Raw genomic sequence first — 19,210 nt, 5'->3', positions numbered from 1 at the left:
TCGGCCTAAGAAGTATTAATCGTCTAACAATGAGAGATGCAAAGGCTAGCCAGCTAATCTTTTTTCCTTGCTAACACTGAATTATGTATTTCTACTTCAGGTTATGTCAATATTACTGTCGTCCAACACAAACATTTATTAAGTTGCTGAAATAACTTGGTTGTGGCATGACAGTTAGCGTTTTCAGTTACTATTAGGAGCGTGTATTGGCAAGAATCTGGCGATACAATACAAATCACAATACTAGGATCATGATACGATATATCACGATATATCATGATACTGTTAAAAGGCGATTTTTTTTGGTTTTTTTAAATGATTATTTCCTTGAAGAATTTAATTACACCAGGAATATGCACAAATAGTCAACACATTTTTATTTGATCAGAACAGGATCTAATGCTGCATCACAAAATTTTCCTCAGTTAAAACTTAAATGTTTTACAGACATTACAGTTTCTGTTCAAATGTTCATGTTCTATTAGTTCATAACTAACATCATAACATTATTTTTGTACAATCCCAACAAAGAACTAACATTATTTAATAAAAGATTGTTAAATAATATTAAATAAAATATAAACAAAAAATGAAAAAAACAGAAATGAACTTCCACAATATCTGCATTTGAATAAATACCTAAAAATATCAATACAGTACCTTTTAATATCGATACAGTATTTTGAAATGAAATATAGCGATATATTGCAGAGCTGATATTTTTTTTACACCCCTAGTTACGATTACCTTAGGGAGTTCCACTTGTTACTTTTCTACAGCTCCACTTTTTTTTTTTTTTTTTTTTTTTTTTTAATATGGGGTTTAATGTTTCCAAAAAACACATGATGGTGAAATGACAAATTCAAGCCTTAGAAACAGCAGGTCATCAATCAATAGATGACGTCACAGATGCTTTGTCCACTTTTTATATATACACAATAAATCACAAAGGCATAAGTTTTTTCTAGGAATCGAAAAAGAGATTCATTGTGAAGCAAGAAAGTTGTCAACCCCGGAGTGCGTGTGTTTTTTTTTTTCCTTTTACAGCTACTTTCATGGTCTTTTTAAATTGCCCCTCAGGGACAAATAAAGTGTATTGAGTTGAATTGAATTAACATCCTTTGGATTCATTCAAAGGGAAAATTCCAGTTTTGTCCTGTTGAAAAGCTAATGGCTAACTTGTGGTTAAGTAGTTAATATTTATGTCAGTCTTGTGATCGAGCAGAGCAGATTTCTCACCAGTGGAAGAAGATTTTTTTTTGTTGACATGTTTAGTGAAGGTGTTTTTTTTTTTTTTTCATTGGTTTTGATGAGTTAAAGAAGAAAATAGAAAAATTCCATGTGTATTGGGTTGTCGGAACACCTCAAGCTGTAACTTGTCTCACAGAACAGTCATTTAATTTGTTCTAGATCTCATCAGTTGTTGTTATAATTTGCTGGTTTATGGATAAGATCGTCCCAGACATCATCTGATTGTTATGAAACCATCTGTTGTCATAAAATAGTTGTTTGTTCACGGAACTGAGCCATTTCCCCCATCAGACTCCATTCAGACAGCCTGGCCAAAGACCAAAGCTGTGATGTGTTTACGCCTAAAGTTCGGAAATCCTCTGTTTTCTGTTAGATCGTCTTTAGTCATGGCATTTAATATCTCAGGGCGATCCATTCCAGCATTAACGAATATTTCACTTGGTATTAATATATTCACTTAGGTCCATGTCCCTGCTCTGTAGAAGTGCTGTGTGACGCCATATGGCAAAGGTGTCCAACTCATTTTAGTTCAAGTTCCACATTCAGCCCAATTTGATCTCAAGTGGGCTGGACAATTAAATGAATAGCCTATAAATAATGACAACACTAAGTTTTTCTCTTTGTTTCAGTGCAAAAACCCCCATTAAATTCTGAAAATATTTACATGAACAAACTATCCAAACAAAAAAGATGTGAATACCCCGAACAAACTGAAATGTATTTAGAAAATTAAGTGCAAATTTAACAATATTACACCTCAACTTATGCACATATGCATTCCAGATCTGATCTGCAAAGGCACAAAACATGTAGTAAGAATCAGAATATTTGTTTTTAAATTGCACTCAATTTTCTTAGACATTTCAGGTTGTTCATATTTGTTCAGGTTATTCACATTTTATTGTTAAAGGATAGTTTGTTAATGTAAATATTTTCATAATTCAATGTAATTTTTTGTACTCAGACAAAAAATGTGAGATGTCATTATTTATAGGCAGAATGTAATATTTTTTCCACATTAAACCAAGGAGAAAATTTGGTGTCATTATTCATTGGTTCTTGTGCTGTTATTTTACTTAAGATCACATTGGTCTGAATGTGGAACCTGAACTAAAACGACTTCAAAACGTTTGATTGTTAATATCTTCAGTTAAATTTTTGCACTTTGTAAATTCATCACGCTGGCCTGATTGGACCCTTTGGTGGGCCAGTTTTGGCCCACCGACCGCATGTTTAACACCCCTGCCATATGGGCTTCAACATTAGCCTTTTGGGATTCAGTATAGATGCAGTCCAACAGCCACCAATCACAAGACAAAAGGAAAACAACATTCATATTAAAATTCACCGGCCTTCATTTAGGTCTTAACCCATAAAGACCCAAATCTCCACCGTCGCCCAAAAGCATCTACTGGTGTAAACTGTTTAATACCTGTTGATCCACTAATCCTATCAATACATGTAAATAATTGGTGCAAAATACAGTTTGTCATCTTTTCATGGTCATCAGATATGGCCCATTTGGACATTCAGAGGCTCCGTAGTTACCGTGGAAACACCGTCATCTTCTACAACAGGGGTGTCAAAGTCATTATAGTTCAGGAGCCACATTTGGCAAAATCTGATCTGTAGTGGGCCGAACCAGTAAAATAATAACATAATAATATATAAATAATGTCATCTCCAAACTTTTCTCTATGTTTTAGAGCGAAAAAAGTACATTTACATTGTGAAAAAGTTTACATCTACAAACTATCCTTTCAAAAGATCTGAATAACATGAACAAACTGAAAAGATAAGTGTAATTTTAACAATTTTCTGCCTCAGTTTATCATTTATACATGTACATTATAACTTACAGATCACAGTGGATCTACAAATACATAAAACATCTTGTTAAAATTGTACATACTTCTCTTAAGACATTTCAGGTTGTTCCTATTTGTTCAGGTTATTCACATTTTTTGCAAAATTATACTTTTTTTTTTAAGTGGAAAGACATGAAAATATGTGCATTTATAAACAGAAAAATTGGAATTGTCATTATTTTTTTTTATTATGATTGTATTTTACTGAATCTTGCCCACTTGAGATTGAATTGGTCTGAATTTTGGAACCTGAACTAAAAGGATTGTTAATATCTTATTTTTGCATTTCACAAATTCATCCCAAGGGCCAGACTGGACCCTTTGGCGGGCCGCATTTGGCCCCCGGGCCGCATGTTTGACACCTGTGTTCTACAACATTGATTCACCAGTAAAACCCATGGAGTTGGATCAATGACAGTGGATGCACACACTTGTTTTTATGTTCAGTTATTGATATTTTTGCTGAAAAAGTCACCTTTTCTTCAGTTTCTTTGAATTAACTCAGAATTCTCATGAACATCTAAACTAGATATAGGAAAATACATGACACATTAAAAATATTAAGGGTAATATTGTTATAGATGGGGATAAACCACTTAAGAGACATTAACTACAGGGTGGGGAAGCAAAATTTACAATATTTTGAGGCAGGGATTGAAAGACAGTGTATGACCAATTAGTTTATTGAAAGTCATGAGAATATGTTTGCCACAAGAAAATGTACATAATAGAAAATGTTTTTATTCTATGTGTCCTCCTTCTTTCTCAATAACTGCCTTCGCACGCTTCCTGAAACTTGCGCAAGTGTTCCTCAAATATTGGGGTGACAACTTCTCCCATTCTTCTTTAATAGTATCTTCCAGACTTTCTCGTAATAGTTTTGCTCATAGTCATTCTCTTCTTTCCATTATAAACAGTCTTTATGGACACTCCAACTATTTTTGAACTCTCCTTTGGTGTGACGAGTGCATTCAGCAAATCACACACTCTCTGACGTTTGCTTTCCTGATTACTCATATGGGCAAAAGTTTCTGAAAAGGTATGGATAATAGTGTTAGGTATGATTATGACATCAATATATGTTTGGTTTCAAAACAATTGACGTAGTGCCTGCTGAGAAAAAACAACTAAATGTTCATTGTAAATTTTGCTTCCCCACCCTGTAGAGAGAAAAATTCCTGCCACAACAGTAGCACTGGGTCTTTATGGGTTAAATAGGACTTGGATTATTGTTTTTGAGATGAAAATAAAAATGCAAGCAGTTGTCGTGCTCCATCTCAAAGGGTGTTTTGTCAACAACAGCTAATAATATCCCGCACTCAAAGAACCCAAGGGACACAGAAAACGGTTTTGGTCAATTTGCTGCCATGGTTGCCACCTACATGTACAAACATCAGCGCACGACTGCAATCTGTGACGCTAAGTGGGAAAAACGAGAACCTCCATAACAAATCCCACAGGTCCCACTTTACAGTAGGTGGATGATGTGCGTTTTGTCAGGCAGTTTCTCACATTTATGCAGAATTAGACAGACATCAGAGCAGCATCACAAAAAAAAAGAAAAAAAAAAAAAACACCCTTACCACTGACCACCCACTGACATCACATTCCATCTAAAACACTGTCTGCTCTACAGTCTGTCTGAGTTTTGTTCTGTTTTTTGAGTCGTGTAGGGAAAAGTTTCCACATATTCACACCTGGAAGACTCGGCAGTACCGGCGCATTCTGTCGCTGTCGGACATTATGCATCTTCAGTGGAGCGGGTGACATTTGGGTCCGTCAAACCTCCTCAGAGCTGGTGTAAAAACACAAAATAGTACGGCTGATAGAGCGAGGCGTCGAGCGCAGCCGTGAATTCTTATCCGTCCGGGAGACTTTGTGTTTTATCTCTTTTTTTGATGGTTCTTTCAGTAGATTACAGGGAAACTGAAAAGCATTCAAACCATTTCAAACACGTGGATTGAAGTGTTGAAACTTCGCTTCACACCACCTGTCTGGCATCTGAGAACGCTTGAGAGATTGGTGGGCATATTTATGTTGCACACAGTTGGAATGGTCTGTTAAAAATATCCACCACATGCTTCCTCCTCCTCCTCCTCCTCATCCTACAGGAGAATCTAGGCCAGCATTAGTGAAGCGGTGCAGTGTGGAGACGTTCCAGGAGCGGCACAAAGGCCTATAATGTACATATTCATGCCTATGTACATAATGCCTTTTAACAAGTTGAAAGCCGAGCGCGATAATATGCAAATCATTAAAGCCGTGAGTGATAAAAGGGAGGCTGCGTTGATCAGTTTGATCCCATCTCCGGCTGTTTCACAGGAAGTGCTGAGTAGGAATAATGAAGACCTGGTCAGTGTTGGTAGCTCCTCAGGAAGAAAAGTAGCTATCGTCCGTCTTAAAAGTTTCTAGAAGCTGCTAAATGACATTTAATTGTAATGAAGGATGTAGGGAGGAATAACAATGTATGAGACAAAAAGCGAGTTTCAAAAAGGACTACAAATAAACTAAATGCTGTCAAGTCTAGTTTTTTTAATGTCACAATTTCAACCATCCTCCTTTATCTGGGCTAAAGTGACCTAAAAGAGACACTCTGGTGGAGTTACTTAAGTTTATTTTATTTATTTGTCTGTTTGTTTGTTTAGTTTTTAGCTTCATGTTTTAAATTGGCTTTTTTTTTTTTTTTCTAATTAATACTTTATTTTTACCTCCACATTTTATGACAGACAAAATTAAGAAAAAAAAAAAGACAGACCACAACAATTAGAGCATCCAAGTTCAAACTCCAGACAAACAAAATACAGACAGGTTCAGTACAAATTAGTATAGGATTATATAGGTTCAAGGATTTCTTTGATTAATATACACATTCCATTTTTCCCAGTTTTTTTTTTTTTTTTTTTACATTTATCAGTAGTGAGTCTTAATGAGAAGGTCAGTCTTTCCATGTCATACACTTCATTCACAACAGTTGTCCAGTCCAGAAGTGTTGGGGGATCTTCGCACAACCATTTTCGAGTTATGGCTTTTTTTGCCCCTGCTAAAAATATTAACAAAAGATTTCGGTCAGATTTCCTCATCTCAAATCGGTTTGGTTTTTAACCCTTAAAACTGCTTAATGACTTCCGGACCACGAATCAACAGTGTTGTGCAAGTTACTTCCAAACTCTAATCCATTACAGATTACTTGTCACTGTTATTTAAAGTCATTCCTTACCTTACAACATTACTGCCTCAGAATTGTAATGCGTTACATGACTCCTGTATTACTTTTGAGTTACATACAGACTTGTCATGAATGGCGTGTGCGCAGTAGAACCCAACCACCCCTGATACAAGAGACAGTAGAGCCTTGGGATGCATAAATTTGCGCCCCGATGTGGATAGCTCAGTAAGTAACGCTACAGTCTGCGATGTTCGAATCCCAGCAGGAACGCTTGCATTTTTTTCAATATTTTACATGTTCAAATAGGGGGTGTGGTGCCGAGGACGGTGGTAGATAAAGCCCCAATTGATAAATAATTCTAACTAGTCATAGAAACGTTAGCTTACCTTGTCACTGCTGATCACAGGGATCATGCTGACTACCTTCTGTAAAGCAGGGTTAGGGTTAGTAATGAGCATACGTCCATGTGGCCATTGTACTGTCTTCTGCCATCTTCACCCACTGGCTGAACACCAACAGGAAATAGAACTTTGATGACACATTTTTGATTCCTTAAGGTCTCAAGGTCTTGCTCTTTTTTTTTTTTTTTTTTTTTTTTTTTTCTGTTGAGCAAATAAATTATGGGCAAAAAGTGTGTTGAAACGCAAGCCCTCTTGAGCATGTACCGCATTAAATATTACTGAAAATTGATTAGTAATGCCTTACACTACTGCATTACAGCAAAAAGGAATGTTTTACTGTAATGGAGTACTTTTGTAACATGTTACTCCCAACACTGCTAAACAATACATATCAATACGTCAGGTAAAATACGGTCTGTCGTCTTTTCATGGTCATCAGATATGACCCATTTGGACGTTCAGAGGCTCTGTAGTTACCATGGAAACACCATCATCTTCTACAGCATTGATTCACCAGGAAAACCCATGGAGTTGGATTAATGACAGTGGATCGAGACACTTTTTTCATGTTCAGTTAATGATATCTTGCGCATGCTAATCTTCATGCGATTAGCATGCGCAGGACCTGCCTAAGGGCAGACCACCTAGTGAGAGAGAGAAGGATATCTTGTGCTAACAAATCAGTTTCCCTCAGTTTTCTTGTTTTGATGGAATAATCTTGGAATTTACTCTGAATATTTACATTATCGGTAAAGTAAATCAAGGAAAATACTTGATTTTAACAGAAAAAATGCAAAATACAGAGGATAATATTATAATAAATGGTGATATGACTTAGGAATGGATAAAAGTAGAGAAAAAAATCCACTGGAAGTTGTCACAAATAGTTTTAGGTCTTAAAGGGTTAACCTTCTGGTCCATTTAGACCAGAGCGTCACAAGTCACAATAAAACATGATTTTTTTTTATATATATATATATATACATATATATATATATATATATATATAAAACGTTTTTTATTTATAGATTTTTTTACCATTTTCAAGAACAGACCTAAGATACATCACAAAACAGAAAAAGAAATCTGCCCCCCTCCCTCTATCCCCAGAGGACAGAGGACAACAACTAAAGAGACAATAAAAGAAGAACTATCTGCTCGAGTCAGATACAAAAGAAAAATATAACAGTACAATCAGCACCATCTGTGAGTATATGTCAAAAGATTTTCCATCCAGTCAAAAATGAATGAATCAATAACAGTAATTATGTGAGTAAATGTACAGTACATGGACTTAATACAGTGTGGTAGGCACAAATACTTACATGCCTTAGAATGTGTTCAGGGTCGTTTTGACAAAAACATTAGCATTTTTAACCAGAACTGTTGTAATTTTCAGTTTACATTAACAATGTAAATGGATCAAAAAGAGACAAAATGTCAACATTAATGTGAGGGATTTATATTCAGTGCTTTCACATCAGTCTCCAAAATCCTCCAAAAACATCGGAAAAAGTTGATAAATTTGCTCTTTTTTTTTTTTTATAAAGAGTCACTAGAGGGGTGTGAAAAATTGCTAAATATATCAACAAAATGGCTAAATTGGTAACACCAGCTTTTAGAGCTCAGCAGACAGACCGTGTGTTTTTCGGACTCTTGACAGAATAAATCATTTTGTGTCATTTAGAGGGAAAATGTGTGTGTTTTTAGTGTTTGAGTCACTTCAAAAGTTGCTAAAAGTTTCCAACAAATTCTGAAAGTCGCTGAATTTGTTGCTAGGTGCTTTTTGGGATAAAGGTCCTAAGTTGGCATCCATGGACCTGGTGTCCCCTCTGATCTGTTCTTTCTTTGTAGGCTCAGGAGGTCACTCAGCGCAGATGACCTCGTATTCGGACAGTGGCTACCAGGATAGCAGTGTTAGCTACTACAGTAACCAGAACGTGGTGCGTTCAGAGCCACGGGCGTCCTTATCCAGAAGCCCAAGAGCTGAAGGTCAAGCCTCCGGGCCGGTAAGTAGTAATCCACACTGGGTCACACCTTTCTTTTTAGTTACAGGTTTGGATTTATTTGCTTTTTATTCATCTTAGGAGATAAGACACATTACATTAGAATCACTAAAGACTTTTCCATTGACCCTCAAATTACGCAAAAATAACTTGAGCATAAAAATTTACCTAATGGAAAAATGACAATTTTGACAAAACTCTTCATTTTTCGATTAAAGTTTTTGCGCTGGCAAGAGGTGGTTTTTCGGGCATAGCGCAAATGGTATATCACACAAAACTACAATGGAAAAACCTTTTTCCGCAACTAGAGTCGCGTGAAAAAAAAAAAAAAAAAAAGGATGTTGCAACAGGCATTGCAACAAGTGAAGAAGAGTTTTAAAAGAAACATGGTGCGGTATGTGTGGAAACCACCACACCGGGAACCTGAATCATTTTTTAGTTTAGTACTGGATAGAGGGGTAATATATAAGAATAATGTATCTGTATATCAACACGATTTTTTTGTTTGTCGCCATGTTTATGGAATGACTTTTCGTGTCATCTTGTGATAGTAAATAAACAAATCATCGCATTTGTGATTTAATGGAAAAACCGACATGACGCACTTCTGTTTTTTCGACATTTAGTCAATATCGGTAAAGTTTTGCGCAGATGTCCAGTGGAAAGTGACTACTTTTACGTCATTGAACTGTGCCAAGTATTGTTCCATTCCCCAAACCCACATGCTCTCTTCTGCACATGCTCAGTTCCATTAAGGTCAAAACTGGATGTTTCAGCAAAATAATGAAACGCATCCAGGTCATGACATGTTGAAACTGTCAATTGTATTTTATTGAAATTTTCAACCGTGCAGCGCAGTATTGCATAGTTCTGTCTAAGCAGTAAAAAGAAGGTGTTTCAGTTGTGTTTCAAGCAAAAGTGAACAAATAGCACTTCTCAATTTGAGCAAAGGTAGTGCACCCTCTTGAAAAATGTCTTGGAAAATCAAGCAACATTAGGAACCACAGTTTCCACATATGTAAGTCACTTGTACAGTCCATCGGTGATCATTTCAGGTCTTTGATATATTGGATGAAAGTGTTCCAGATGCCTTCAGATGTTTACTATTCACCCTTCAATACATAGGTGATCTTCTGTAATGGAAGACTTGACAACATCTGCCTGATTCAATGAGTAATACTTAGTCTATGAACATTTTTCCCCAAAATAATGCTATACCCTTTTTTTGCAGGTCTATAAATACGCATTCCCTTTTATTATAATTGTGTTTCTTTGGGTGTAAACCAAACAAAAGCAGCTTTGGTTTCAGTAAAATCCATTTGGAGATAATTTTCTGTCTTAATATTAACATTTTAATTTTCCAACATTGCCACATTGAACGAATTATTGTTTTTTTTTACACTCTGTACATTTTGTACACATATCAGGTATGTTTCTGTTGCATTGACTCCTCTGGTGTTACTTATACTCGCATTAACAATTTGAACTGAATCTACTTTTGTTATTTTGTCTTCTTAATGATAAACAAAAAAAAAATTATTTGCAGTTGTTCGTGTCTGCCTGACGCAGCCACATCTTTTGAAATAAAAAAAAAGTTGGGTTTTTTTTCGCTAATATTTCATGATATTTGAGATTGAGTAAAAAAAAATTCCACTACTGTACATGCATGTTAGTTGTAAAGATTAAAGCTGTAGGAAGCATAAAAACACAGGATTCAATAATACACACCTTCCCTCTGTTGTTCCTGTGATGGCCCATCGTGCACAGCAGTTGATCATAACAGTGATCGCTAATTAAATCTGTCAGTCACATATTTAACCCCCTCCCTCTGTGAAACACCTGCAAAGATTCAAAAACATACCTAAACCTTCCATCACAGGGTAGTTTCTCTAGAGGTTGTAACAGATTTCCATGGAAGTGCAGAAATAACACTTTAAATACAGTACTATGAAACCTATGTGTCCTAATGCCTGCAAAAAATGATTCACTGAATCTCAATATTGTGACATTGGAAACACGATTTGATCTGTTAATCAGCTCACTCGGATTGTGTTGTAAATTTCTGAAGCCAAAAACTGAAGAGGTTTCACTTCCAGCTGAATCCATTGTTTTTACATATACGCACTTTACTATATCTTACTTTGAGGAAACAGATACGGACAATATGGCCAAAGCTTTAATTGTTTTTTCAGTGATATGGATGATTTACAGTTTTATTACATTGTTTTCTGGCTGCATGAACTGAAGACAAAAGTGGATAAAGAAAAAAAAAAAAAAAGAAAAGACAATTAACAGATTACTGTAGATTGTATTTTGAAGTTTTTTGCGAGACGGACAGTTCTCCAAAGGAATAATCTCAATTTAGGCATTTTTCCAGATTTTAAGAAAGCAAAACCTTGATTAATCCAATTAATTTGACATATTAGTCAGCCCTATGAGGAAGGATGACAACTGCTGACGGGAATTATCTATTATTTTAAGGTATTATAGTCAATTAAGGGACTACAGATGGAAATTAGCACTGCTGCTACAATCTGGCATATTTACAGATGCAATTGTTGTAGATGTTCATTAATATGCACTGTCCCTATTAAATAAATAAATTAATTAATTAATTAATTAATAATCAATGTTTCATGATAAATAATGCAACATTTCTGTAATAATACAATAAATATTAAAAAGAGGTTGACAGAATGGACTACGATATGTGTTTGAGAGTTACATTCACAATATAGTGTTAGTTTAATCAGTAATAGCTTTGTTAGCTAGATAAACAAATATTCTGTTAATATTTGACGTTAATCGTAATTTGGATAGTTAAGGCTTGAGGCAGACTGTATACAGAAAAAAACAGCAATAATGTTGGCTGCAAGTATATTTCTTTGTTTGATGCTAAATAATGTTAGCCACCATAGTACACATAGTTAGAAAAAAGAAAATAATCTGTTTTACAACCTTTACTGATGTTCCTTTTTTGTTATGTCAAGTATTTGCTTAGCCCCAAATTAAAACAAACAAACCCCAAAAAAACACTAAACTAACAAAAAATACCCAGCCTCAAATCAAAATGCTTAACTTGAAGTTAAAGCATAAATTACTTACACTTAATAGTAAATGGGTTTTAGTTTGGTACAGTTTGCGAAGGAAGCTAACATCAGCAAAATCATTAGCAAACAAAGAAGCATTCAGTGCCATATTGTAAATGCATATTGTAAGGTTTTCTCTGATATTTGGAAGTAGGCTTACATAAATTTTCTGTTTTTTCCTGTAGAATATCGCTAACTGAGTCATGTACTGAGTGCAAAACCTGTTTTGTAGGTAAATGAAAGAAAGAGTCCTAGCACAAACTCATTTGTTCGGCTTTCAGTCAAACTACATGATATTCATCCACAGATTGAGTTGCCCATGAATTGCATATGACCAAACTTTTCTGTTTCTTTCTGAGCACTTTTAAGACTCAGAGCTGAGGTTCCAAATTCATGCCTGGCTATTTTTAAGATCTGTGTCACCTCAAATATTCCTACATTTTTCGGGGCGAATAACAGTCATCATTGCAGAGTAATGACAGCTAGTAGGAGCTCAGTAATTACTGTCGTAAATGATGAAGACCATCAACTAAACCCTTCAAATCGCATCAAGCCTTACCTTAAAATTGTTCCGACTCAAACACTATCACCTCCTTTCATTGCGGCTGATAATTATACTCTCTCTTTGCGTGACAGTCGGAGCTGGAGTGACAGATAATGGTTGAGCCCATTTGAATTTTTCCCTGATTTATTCCAAACCCGGCAGCCTCACTGGATGGGCTTACATGTCTCGGCTCGTAATTTTCCTTCGAGGGAGCTGAGGCTTCGATGGATTAAGGCGGCACAGATCGGCATCCAGTCTGTAACTGAAGGACATTTTAAATCGGTAATAAGGAGGAAAGTCAATGTTTGTCGCCATAAATATGAAAGATTCTCTCAAAGCATCCACGATCCCTTTAATGAATTTAAACATTTATTCAAAGACATGCACTCACTTGAATAAATGAGAAATGATGGTAATGCCTCCATCAGCCGTGATGAAACTTCCCTCCTCTCTGTGTCACATTACGATAATTGGCAAGTATATTTGCAAATGGGAGCAGTGCAGTGTGCAGAGTCTAATTTTCATTTGCAGGTATTTATTCAGAAAATACAAATGTTCAGCTGATTATCTGTCAGCTCTGTTATGCATATTATATGTGACGTCTTGGGGTTGTTTTGGCCCTCGAGAGAATATGGATACCAGGAATCAAATAAATGTGAATTAAATGGGATGAAAAACATTATTTAATAATTGTAATAAATCCGTTCCTGAATTATTTTCCAGATGAAAAAGGAATCCAGCTCATTGAGGAGAGTTTTTCTCCGTCATTAACATTTATTTTGCAAGTTTAATTTTGCTTGGACTCCAGTGTTTGTTTTTTACTCCCTAGATTCTTTGTAATCATTTCTTCATATTAACCTCATCCATAGAAATTGCAGAAATTGGAATAAGCTTCCAGTCTTTTTCTTGCACATTTTGTAATTATGTTTACCTGAGCACCAGTAACCTATGGGTGACTGCAACGTAGGTAGGTTCACTTCTGTTATATAGTGTATGTTTGTTTTGTGTCACATGGTTAGCAGTAGCATTATCTTAGCGAGTTCACTCATTGCAAAGATGACAGAGGTGGTAGCTTTTCCTGCCATAATGCAACGAGGGATTCATGGTGAATGGTAAACAATGTTTTTATTAAGGTTCTGCTGCTGTTGACTGATGATTTTACACATTTATAGGACACAATTTGCAAAAACATTACAGAGAATGCTATAGCAGATAAATTGACATGTCCCAAACTGTTTTATCCAATTATGATCAATTATGTTTCAGCCATTTTTCATTTCACTACGACATTAACAGAAGCACTTGAACACAACTCACTCCTAGTTTCAATCTGACAAGTGGAAAGGATCAGTTTCCCGATAGCACCTGAAGGCAGCATGTGTCCACATCTTTAATACAGTTCCGTGTTTTTCCTGTCTTCCTCACAGGCGTCAGGCCGGGTGTTGCGGAGGATGGCATCCCTCCCCTCTCGGAGCCAGTCTCCGGGCTGTGGCACCGCCGGGACTGTCTCACCCTCCCGCATCTCCCTGCGAACCTCCCAGGGCAGCACCTACGACTCGCCCATCCTCTCTGAGCCCAAACCGCTGGCCGCCGTTTTCCCAGGCACCACCATGCCGCCCTCCTGCCCGTCACCGACCTCTCCGACGGACGGCACCCAGGCCCTGGGCGGCGGTGGCGGCGGCGGAGGAGGAGGAGGCGGTGGGATTATAGGGGGAGCAGGTGGGCGACTGGGTTCCACCCTCTCCCTGATCGAAGGGAGGGGTTTGACGGGGTCGCCGCTACGTTCAGGAATGACGGCTATGCCACAGCATTATGGTTCCACACTGCCCAGACAGAGCCAGCCGCTGGCGTATGGAGCGGATCCATACGGTCTCTACCAGAGGAGTGCCCTGCCCCGCCCCGACAGCCTCATAGGTCAGTCTGATGTCCAGTCATCTCATACTCTGGGGTTTAGTTTATTTAGTTTATTAGTTTGATCCCCATTAGCTGCTGCACACCAAGCAGCTACTTTTCCTGGGGTCATTAACATACAAACAAAGCACCACAATTGCCCACAACTCGCTCAACAAACAGGATGTACATACTCTCAACACAACAACACGAACACCAAAATTGCAGACAATGCAAAACAATTACTGTAACAAAAATAATACTAACAATAACAGAAAAAAATAAGAAATTAACCCCAAAAACAGAAACAAAAAACTGCTTCACAACAAAACAAAAACAAAACATCTAGATGTCACTATAGGATGTGCAATAGCTCAGTTGTTCTTGGGTAAATATGAAAATTCTCAACCTTTTAGAAAAACTAACTGCTTGAATTTCTGAAATTAAAAATTGTGGCAGTGTATTCCATGCCACCATTGCCCTATATTGCACACTTGCCTGTATTTGATTCGTCCTACAGGCAGGCAACAGGAACCGTCTGGGCTAGGAGTGAAAATGCACAAAAACACAATCGGGTTGTTTACATGATACTTAAAAAACTCAATTACTGTAATTTTGTATTGTAATTATTATTAGTCTGACTAAAACTGGACTGGAAAGTTCTAATAATTGAACTAACATGCCCAGATAATGAGCGTGAAAGTCGATACAGATCAGTTGGACTTGAACTGGACCAGGTGTTCTGACCCAAATCCTGACCCAGATGTCGAACATCATGCATCTCATCTGCACAAAAATTAGAGCAGACAGAAAGCATATGTACAGATTTGCAGCATTGTCCATTGTCGTGCCTGCTTAACTCTGGGTTGCTAACTCTCTAGCTCGCTATTGACTATTGTTGTGGTCTGTGATGTTATAAGTTAACAAGCTAAAAGAATTCATATTTCCACCTATCATAGTAGAGGCGACTTGTTTTCAACATTAAATAGATTAAACTCCCATGCATTTAGACTGAGACAAAGATGACAGAACAATTAAATGGTTCATTTGCGCTACAGTTGTAGCTCGACTAAGGTGTACATGTAAACATACTGAGTGTAAGTGGATGAGATGTGACCAGGGTTTTCCATTAATGATACAGATTATGGCACCTCCATAGTCTATTTTGTTCCGACACAGTCTTATAATGGAAACTGTTGAACTCTGTCTCACTTTACCACGTTGCTTACAGTGTAAATTAATTTTGGGCCTAACATGGAGCATGCTATTAACGTAGCAGTTCACAGTGATGAAAATGAAAGTAACAACATGAATAACATTTCACAATATACACACATTTGTTCATGTCTTCATGCAAAATACACTGAAAGAGACCCTGCATGTAGATGGAACTAATCTTTATAAGTAATTTTAATTCAAATTTAAATAACAAAGTAATCAGGTCATATACAGTGTGTCAAATGTGTACATCGTATCATGACTCTCCAGTGGTGGTGACTTTTTTTAACTTGAATTAAACAATATGCTCATATAAGGGATAAAAGTAGATTTAATTGTGCAAGTTTAGGGTATAATATGTATTATTTCTGCATTAAAATATCTAAAAATGACCAGATGTAGGTTATCTATTTTAATTTGTATGCTTATATAATTATATAAATAACTGTCTCCAACAAATCAGTGCCAGTGATATTCAGCTAAGTCTGTTATTTTACTCAGTTCTGTGGCCGGTTCCATGTGGTTTAGCTATGTTTTTTTGTTTTTTCTTGAAACTGGACCAGAAACAAATGTCTTCTCAAAAGCCTGGAATCTTTTAGGGTTTTTTTTAATAACTTCAACTTGTACCTTTCTTGTAATTTCCTTACAGCAAACTGCACTTAGCCACCTAGATTACATTAGCTGCTGTTGCCTTATATACTACTCTTAGCTGGTGTTAGCTTGCCAGCTAATTTTAGTGTTAAATTGAATGTTATGTTTCATAACATGAAAAATCAAAGGATGCATAAATTAATTTTCTTTAAGTCCTAAAAACTGCCATTATTACTCTGACCGGGAACTTCAGTCAGAACATGCATACCTGCTGTAGAAGTTAGAAGTTTTTCATACTTTTTTACTTATTATGCTCTTGGTTCTTACATGTACATCATTACAGATTATTTCATTTATATCAACTACATTTTATGATCAAGTTGCAAAATGAGTTGATATTTTTTCAAATCTTTGCTCTGTACACTTATTTACAACTCACACTTACTGTACTTCATTTACTGTTACAACCACATTGCTTTCTTAATCAATCACGTAATTTGGTTCATAAATCAGCATCTGTGAACAATGAAAAATATCCATGACATTATTTTCTGAAAACCTTTCCATCATTTATTTGTTTATTTTTATTTAACCAGGTAAGTTAGTTGAGAACTGATTCTCATTTAGAAAAACGACCTGACCAAGAGGCAGCACACAAACAGAATGAGAAGACTCATTAGTTTAAAGTCAGACCAAAAATTCTCACATTAATGATGAAAATGACCCAATGATTCACCGTTACATCTTTCTTCAGTCCAGTTGGTATTAATTTCATGGTAAAACAGTGATGAGAACATTATGCATTCATAACAGACTATGTGCATGATTACATTGTCCAGTTGTAGCTGTGGAGGACAGGAAAATATACATTGTCACTCATCTAGGATGACAATTGCTTAAAATAAACCTCCGGGATCTTTACGTGCAGCCTCCTTTAGCGGCTGTCTGCTATTATGTTACAGTTTCTTGAAGACATGAGTGCAGATCGAGGTGCAGTCTTTCATTTCGCCCTCTTTTCAGCTCTCCTTTTCCACCAGTAGGCGGGTACGATATGTCGCTTTGTGCCCTGGAGGGTTGCCTGGTCCAATTCAACCAGGTCAGAATCTGGGCTGGGGGAAAAAATAAATAAAAATCAACTATAAATTCAGTTTAGTTTTTCCATCTTCAGCAAAGTATGTTTGAATATGTGTTGCCGAGTGTGCTTGAAGTGTTTTGAGCGAACATTGCCGTCTTAAATAAACAAAGCCACACTCCACAGCCTCGGTACCATTTTTTCTGTTGATTTAATAACCTTCCTTTTGTCCGGGGAAAGTTGACTGAGCAACACTGATTTAATATTGTTGCACACAACATTTTCTGTAGAGCAAGAACTCCACTGAGTATTTCTGTATCTCTGTAATGCAGTATGAATCATTAAATAAAGCTCCTTGTTGAACAAAATAACTTTCAGGCAAAGTGCAAACTCGGCAGGTGATTGTATCTCATATCCAGGCTTAGGGAGCTCATTTCATGGAGTTTTTAGTCAAATTATCTCACAGCATTGTCAGATAGTGCTTCTGTGTTTGATGGGGAGGAAAAAAAAGGTTATTTGATGCATGCCACTATGAAAAATAAGGGTTGTAATCTTCATAAAAGGGGGAATTTCACTTGTAGCAGGTGAGTGGTTTGAGCCCGAATTAATTCTAATCTTGCAGGATGATTAATGTGCAGCAGTCTGGATGAACACAGCTCAAAAAAATAATACAGTATCAGAGCACACGTCCACAGTGTACATGAACACAATACAGTGGATCCCAGTGCCTCCACTTGAGCGTCTCTCTCATGCGCTGCTTAGCAAATTGATGGTTGGAGGAACAAACCGTGTTAGTATCTATTGGTCTCCATGAAGCAGTCGATAGGGAGCAAAGGGAAACAGTGGGAGGTTACACTCCAGTTAGACAGAAGAGCAGTGTTTCTCCTTCCTTTACACTACTGCTTTGGTATGATGGATTTTGTTTAATACTGTGCATAATGAGGATGTTCATGTACATCATTGAGCCTGATGCATCTTGGGGCACTACCAATGATATAACATATAAAGATGAATATTAAAGTAACTACCAATGCAATTATTACAGTTCACCCTGATGGCAGTTTAGCACAATTTAACACGATTTGATTCAATATAGTGTGATTTGATGAGACATAGTGCAATGTTAATCAGCAGTAACTATTCAGTGGTCATGCAATCAGTAATTATGATTGATTTCTCTGGTTCTTCTTAAGCAGTAATTCATCAGTTGGCCACAAAATTGAGGAATAAAAGGTTCAGAAAATGAGTAGACGAGTTGGTGAATTGATTTGTTTGTTTACTGCAGATCACCATCTCATTTATGCTCTTTTTTTATGACTTCAAACATGTAGACTTTGAGAAACTTTCACAAATCTAACATGATCAAATATAACCTCACCTTAAACCTGTTAAGTCCAGCTGTGTCACACTTTTACAACGCACCTTAGCCTCGCTTGTAACCCAAATGTAGGTTTGATTTTGGGCTGTAGCGAAAAGAAAAACAGTAAATATAAAGTCCTGTGTTGCACAATCAGAGCTTCATACACTGCTATAGACACTGTCAGCAATTAAGACAGCCATCTGATACTGAGGCACTGATGCAAGTCTGTATGCAACAGCAGGTGATGTTTATTTTACAAATGGAATTGTCTAATAAACAAAATACAGGCTCCCAGCTAAACACACTTTGGTTTTCTATCCAAAAGTAACAGAATTTTCTGAAAATTGGCAAAAGGACAGTATGAAGGAATTAATGTCCAACCATGGCTGATAATAGTTTTAAAAACAGTCTATTCATCATCGTTCCAAAATTTGCTAGTTAGTTGTAATCAGAATTTGTTTGTCAGAGCCATTGCATAACACTTGTTTCTGCAGTTCTTCATATACTGTATGTTGGTATTTATTTTGTTTCCTTTTTAATGTCTGAAATCAGTGAACATTGGAGTCAAAACATGCAGATTACGGATACACTTAGGGCCAGATCTACAAAGATCCTAATTAATTATTTTATTAATTTGCATGCACACTCTAGAATTTTGTGTGTGGGGTTGAAAAGCAGTTTGCAGGTGATTTACTAAGAGGGATTGTGCAAATGACAACAGGTGCAAAGTCTTGGAGACCGCCCTATTTGAATG

General features: G+C 36.6%; 1 protein-coding gene across 2 annotated transcripts in view; it reads left to right on the top strand.

Annotated features, from left to right (window-relative positions):
* LOC115431197 (plakophilin-4-like) overlaps positions 1-19,210 on the top strand; it is a 106,984-nt gene that overhangs the window by 35,359 nt on the left and 52,415 nt on the right. For both annotated transcript variants that reach the window (XM_030151438.1, XM_030151431.1), the window contains exons 6-7: positions 8,541-8,695; positions 13,753-14,239. In XM_030151438.1, coding sequence (XP_030007298.1) covers positions 8,541-8,695; positions 13,753-14,239 — 642 coding nt within the window. The remainder of the gene's footprint in view (positions 1-8,540; positions 8,696-13,752; positions 14,240-19,210) is intronic.

This window comes from Sphaeramia orbicularis, chromosome 2, assembly GCF_902148855.1.
Source record: "Sphaeramia orbicularis chromosome 2, fSphaOr1.1, whole genome shotgun sequence".
Taxonomy (NCBI): Eukaryota; Metazoa; Chordata; class Actinopteri; order Kurtiformes; family Apogonidae; genus Sphaeramia; species Sphaeramia orbicularis.
The sequence above is the reverse complement of the archived record's forward strand: the minus strand, read 5'-3'. Positions and strand labels throughout refer to the sequence as shown.